Source organism: Quercus lobata, chromosome 9 (genome assembly GCF_001633185.2).
Source record: "Quercus lobata isolate SW786 chromosome 9, ValleyOak3.0 Primary Assembly, whole genome shotgun sequence".
Taxonomy (NCBI): domain Eukaryota; kingdom Viridiplantae; phylum Streptophyta; class Magnoliopsida; order Fagales; family Fagaceae; genus Quercus; species Quercus lobata.
In genome coordinates this window covers 38,378,214-38,384,165 of record NC_044912.1, presented here as the reverse complement: position 1 = coordinate 38,384,165, position 5,952 = coordinate 38,378,214, and the positions used below count along the sequence as shown (strand labels likewise).

At 31.0% G+C, this 5,952-nt stretch overlaps 1 protein-coding gene across 1 annotated transcript; it reads right to left on the bottom strand.

Annotated features, from left to right (window-relative positions):
* Positions 1-442: 442 nt before the first annotated feature.
* On the bottom strand, positions 443-2,447 carry LOC115959359 (hyoscyamine 6-dioxygenase-like). Its single transcript, XM_031077719.1, has 4 exons — positions 2,135-2,447; positions 1,747-1,997; positions 1,317-1,638; positions 443-701 (listed from the first exon to the last, which is right to left on the bottom strand). The coding sequence occupies exons 1-4, from the start codon at positions 2,330-2,332 to the stop codon at positions 453-455; spliced, it is 1,020 nt and encodes a 339-aa protein (XP_030933579.1). The 5' UTR covers positions 2,333-2,447; the 3' UTR covers positions 443-452.
* Positions 2,448-5,952: the final 3,505 nt, after the last annotated feature.

Genomic DNA, 5,952 nt, shown 5'->3' with positions numbered 1-5,952 from the left:
ATAATAGTCTTTTTTTTTATTTTTTTTTTTTTATAAAAAAAAATCCCAATAAAACAAAACAACTCATTTGGATGTACACGTGTTTATCATCATAAGAGTTGTTATCTGGTAATATGTATGACTATCATCTACCCCCTTCTTTTTTTTCTTTTTCAATTTTCCAGTCCATAATATATTACAATGAATTCAAAATCATTCATTTAATTAGTGTTCACGAAAACTTTGTCCATAAAAATGATAATGACTGATAATCATCTTATTTATGCAATGTAGTACAAATATATCAATTTCAAAAGCAGAATTCGCAGTGACATTTATCTTGATGATCCCCTTGACATTAGGCTGGTGTTATTGAACAACCTTATTTACCCATTAAGGTTTGCTTTTTTGAAATTATTGATCATACATATATAAAGTATGATAGCCTTTTTTTTTTTTTTTTTATCGCACCACTAAGCAGAAGTAGTACGTACAAACTTCTCTAATTCTTTCCAGTCAGAGGTGACCAAGAACTTGCTATGGAAGTCTTTGTATGGCAAGGACCTATAGAGTGCTGGGCTGCTTGTATTAACCAAAACTTTTGCTGGTTCTATTAGTGTTTCGTCTGATGGACTAACAAAGAATGAAGCAGTTGTCCGAGCTGAATTTGAATTTGTGACAACTCGATGTTCGGCACCTTTCAACTTTCCATTGCTGATAATCTACAATTCAATGTAGCACAATTTCAAGAACAAAAATTTTGAAAATTGGGTTTTTTTAGAAGAGGTGATATTAAAAAAAAAAAAAAAAAAAAAACTTTACATTACCCTATTAATTGGTAGGCATATTAAGGCTGAATTTATTTAAAAAAACACAATTAAGAAGAAGAAGAAAAACTAAAGCAGGTGTTAACTTACACATTATGATATTATTTTTCATAACTGATATCTCGAAAAGACAAATTGTGATTAGAGATTTCCATAATCATATAAATAAAAGACTCATCACTTGTTTACCTAACACTTTCATAATTTAAATCAATGGCATGAAGTACCACATATCAAATAATTATCAGCTAATTTTCACTAATTTATTAGTAACATTTTATAACAACACTCCTTTTTAATAAGTGGGTTCTATCCTATATGAATTTTAATATTTTAATTTGAAGGTAGAATAGAATTAGGTTCGAACTCAAAACTTCTTACTTTTGATACCATGCTAATCATCAATTCTCAAAAAAAAAATAAAAAAATAAACATTTAGAAAATGATAAATTTAATCATTTATCCATATATCTACAAATATATACTCAAAGCTTGTCAAGAAATATGTACCTGCAATACATAGCCTATGTTGACCACAAAAGCATGAGGAATAGGTTCAACATCAATCCATTCCTCATCCTTGAAGACTTGAAGCCCGCATAAATCATCTTCTTGAAGAAGAATATTAATGAGGACAGGGTCTCTATGTTTGGGCACTCCCAAGGTTAAAGTTGGGTCTGGGCATGGCGGATAGTGATTGACAATCATTTTTGGATTTTCAGTAAGTCCATTGCTGAAATGCTCTGGGCTGACTCCCAACCCTTTTGAAATCAACCCCAAAATTGTAGAGCCCAACTTACTTACTTCAGTTGTATATTTGCTAACAACATTTCTGAGAAAAAGATTACAAGAAACACCATGATGTAGTTCACTTTTGTTCACATATATATCAATAGCATGAAATATACAAAATTACATGTGTATTGTAATGAGGATTTACCGATATCTCGTTGGTTTTTCAGGCCAAAATTGGATTTGTTTCTCTAGAGGATGACAAAAGTGTGTCAATGAATCCCTCCAGAAGTGATACTTCTCAGTTGCATAGCGTTGACTGCTTGTGTAGAGGAAGCAGTTCTTATTGAGGTCGTTTGAGCATTGGACTGCCTTGTCCTTGGCAGACATTGCATGGAACTCCTTACAAACATTCATTGCCTCATCCAATAAGTTGCTAGGGACTCCATGGTTGATCACCTATTAGATGGTACAAATCATAGCATAACACATTGATGGTACAAAAGTTCTTCATGTGTGATCATGTTTGATGCCAAGCATCAATTAGGAATAATCATTGTCTGGAAAAAGAACAAAAGAAAAGATGTGGTTGGTACCTGAAAGAATCCAAACTCTTGGCTAGCTTCCAAAATTTGTTGAATTATAGCTGTTTCATCATGACCCCCAAGATCAACCACTGGAATAATATTGGTGCTCACAGGTACATTGAGCTTCCCTGGCCTTATTTCCAGTGGGAGTACATATGTTTCAGGCAAGGATCGACCATTGTACCAGCTTGCCACAAGCTGCTCCATGACTTAAAGGAATGTGATGTGTGAAGAAAACTTCGATCCTGAACAAGTCATTATATATAAGTTTCAAGCTCTTGATGACTAAAAGAACTTTAGACATTAGAAACGTTGGCAAGCATTAATAATTCCTCCTGCTACAACGAACCAGAATATGTTACAAAGCAAGTTGCTACAAAACTTTCCATGAAAGGAAATTGAGCAAGTTGCTTGTATATTTTAAATTAATTACTTAAAGGCTCATCTAATTTAGTTTACACTTCTTTCTTTTTTTGAAAGTTTTGGATTGGCATCCAAACTGACATGCATGCATTCATACATTAAATGTAAATGCAATCACTGTTAGTCCTGTCGTCACACTAGAGACTAATACATTATCACTCCATATATAGGGATTAGTGACTAAAAGCAGTCACATTAGAAATGTTGGCAAGCATTAATTCCTCCTAAAATGGACTAGAAAATGTATGGGACATATATGTTACAAAACCAGTTTCAACAAAATTTGTCATGAAAGGAAATGCAAATTGCTTGTATATTTTAAATTAATTATTTAAAGGCTCATCTAATTTATTTTACAATTCTTTTTTGAAAGTTTTGGATTGGTATCTAAACTAACATACATGTATTCATACATTATGCATAAATGCAATCACTTTAGTCTTGTGGTCGCATTAAAGACTTACATTATTACTCCATAGGGATTAGAGACTAAAAGCAATCACCTTAAATTTAATATGGATTAAGATTGAATTTTTAAGAAGCTAAAAGTGATATTTTTAATTTTAAGTTTATTAGGGATAAAAAAAAAAAAAAAAAAATTCACTTTAAATTTTAAGGAGTAAAATTGGTCATGAGTTAAAGTGTATGGACCAATAATGTATTTTGGCCCTATTGAAAATCCAATTGAATATAACAAGCTTACTTAAACCTCTATATGATTTGATTCTCCAAAAAAAAAAAAAAAAAAATCTCTATATGATTTTTGTTTCATCTTGTCTTCTTTATACGATTTTGATTTTTCCCTATTTTCTTTTCTTTTTGATTATTTTAGTAGTCTTTCCTTATTCTCCACAACCTCAATCCACATCATTTCGTATTGGTGTCTCCTACTTGATGTTGTTGCCATTAGGTTGAAGACTCTGACTGAGGGATTAATCTCAGTCACCATTTTTGTTCTTAGCACTTTTAAGCTTCCCATTGCTGATTATAAATCATACCTTTACAACTCAATCAGTTATAAATAGAATGTGCATGTCATGTTCAGCATATTTTCTGAGAATATTTGTAAGTACAGCTTTTCTTTTTGTTACTTGGCAAGTACAACCACTTCTAAGTACAGAATTATATAATAAGGAAAAACAAAATAATGGAGGATTTGGCTCGCTCTCAATCTAGGTCGAAGTTCCACGATGTACGTTTGTTATAGGAAATAAATAACTTTGCTGACTACATAGCAATAGCGTGCAAGGGAATATAAAAAGGTGAAGGTGAGAGATGACTAATAAGCAAGATTGGAAAGTGGAAAGTATAGAAAAAAAAAAAAAATACAGCTATAGTTTTCATCATAATTAATTATTAGCCATAAGTTTTAGGAATCATTTACTAAGTAGAGAATTGCACGTCTCACTGGCCAAATAATCCACTTCAAGTTTATTGTCTTATTTAGATGTTGAGAATGGATTCACTATCAGATGGAAATGGAATTCAGTTTTTAATTAATTTATTTAATTTTTTATTAGATAAGAATACCCCCTGCGAATTGCATTGTTTACCCAAATGGCAAAACCCTTCGGTGGTTATAGTTCACATAAACCAACTCCTTTGATGATGATTATCAGTCGCTCAAACAGACACTTTTAGTGGTTATCATTCACCTGAATCGACACTTTTAATGGCTGTCATTCACCGAACTAATGCCTTTAGTAATTACCCTTCACTCGAACCAAAACCTGAACAATGTGTTTGGAAGTTTGAAGGAAGAGAAGAGTAAAGGATAAGGGAGGAAATGAGTACAGTGAGAAGAGGAATAATTTTCCTTTTCCTTTGTTTAGATGTTTTAAAAATTAAATAATAAGAGAAGAAGGAGGAGAATGGTCACATAAAAACAAAGATTTGTTGTAATCATAAGTTCGGAAAAAACACATTTTTAGTCCCTATATTTTTTCCCTATTTTAAATTTGACCAACAAGTTTTCACAGCTTTCATTTTGGTTCTTATATTTTTTAAATTGCTGTTATTTTGGTCGACTTCATTTCACTTATAGAAGCACTATTTTTAAACTAGTAACGTAGTTCATTAACCATGTAGGTGTTTTCTATAAGTGAAATATTGTTAGGGACCAAAATGATGGTAAGTTTAAAAAAATAAGAAAGAAAATGAAAGTTGTAAAAACTTGAGAACCAAATTGAAAATAGGACCATAATATAGGGACCAAAAATGTTTTTTTTTTTTTTTTTTGTTTACATTTTTTTTTTTTTTGCTTGAATACTAGTTAGTAATTGTGTAATTAATGCACAAGAAAGTTTATCATAATATGAGTTATATTTTTTTTAATTAAAAAATATATGAAATAGACTTTTTTTGCTAGTAAAGAAAATATAGTTTTTGTATTTTAAATATCTCATTTACGTGGCCTAACAGAAAGTTGATGTTATATAATTTTCAAGCTTAAATGCATTCCCCCTAGGTTTAGGTCGGATACAAACACACCTCCTAAAATTTCAATTATTTCCCATAATTCCCCTAAGTTTTCATATCCACCAAATTGACCCCTAAGACTAACTTATGTTAACTCTTATGGACGAAAAAATTATATGACCATCACATTACCGCATTAAGAAGACTCACCAATTAATTTGTGCCATTCATCACGTGATGATCACATTATTTTTCCATCCAAAAGAGCTAATAAAGGTTAGTTCCAAGAATCAATTTGACGGATACGAAAATCTCAATGATAAGGAAGAATTAAAACCACAATAGGTGTTATTGCAACTAACCCAAATATCAAGGGTGTCATTTTTTTTTTTTTTTTTTTTTTTTTTTTTTTTTAACATTAGGTAATCTAATTTAGACCAACTCATTTATTTAAAATAAAGACTAAACATGAGGCAACTAACGGTTGGTACGCGTGGGGATGAACCTTGAGAAAGACAAAATTAACCTCAATGAAAAAAGAAAAATCCCAAATTGACACAATTCCATCATTCAAAATTATTCCATCATTCAAAATTTTTGTAAATACTAATTTCATTGTTTGTGAATAGATAAAGAAAAAAAAAAATATATATATATATATATATATATAATATTTATTGAAATGATTATGAATACTTAAATAATATATTTGTTACAATCCTGACAATTTGAACCCACTCTTTTATGCTCCTACTAGGAGAGACGTCAACTCGTCCAACTGGGAGATGGTGTGCCATTTATTTAAGCTAAAAAGATTGGGATTAACATTTTGAAAAAAGAAAAGAAAAAAAATACATTGACATTGGTGAAGGCCATGGGCTTCAATATCTTCCAAGGGACGAACCCCACCCACTCAAACACTACCAAATTACTGGGTATTTGGTATAATCCCCATCTATCACCACAGAACTTGTAAACACTCCATA

What these genes read in the sequence shown, in the direction of transcription:
- LOC115959359 (XM_031077719.1), bottom strand. Translation starts at nt 2,332, where the DNA reads ATGGAGCAGCTTGTGGCAAGCTGGTACAATGGTCGATCCTTGCCTGAA. An exon ending in AAGAGTTTGGATTCTTTCAG is followed by an intron (nt 1,998 to 2,134) that starts GTACCAACCACA and finishes ACCATCTAATAG; the next exon opens with GTGATCAACCATGGAGTCCC. An exon ending in ACATAGGCTATGTATTGCAG is followed by an intron (nt 702 to 1,316) that starts GTACATATTTCT and finishes ATTGAATTGTAG; the next exon opens with ATTATCAGCAATGGAAAGTT.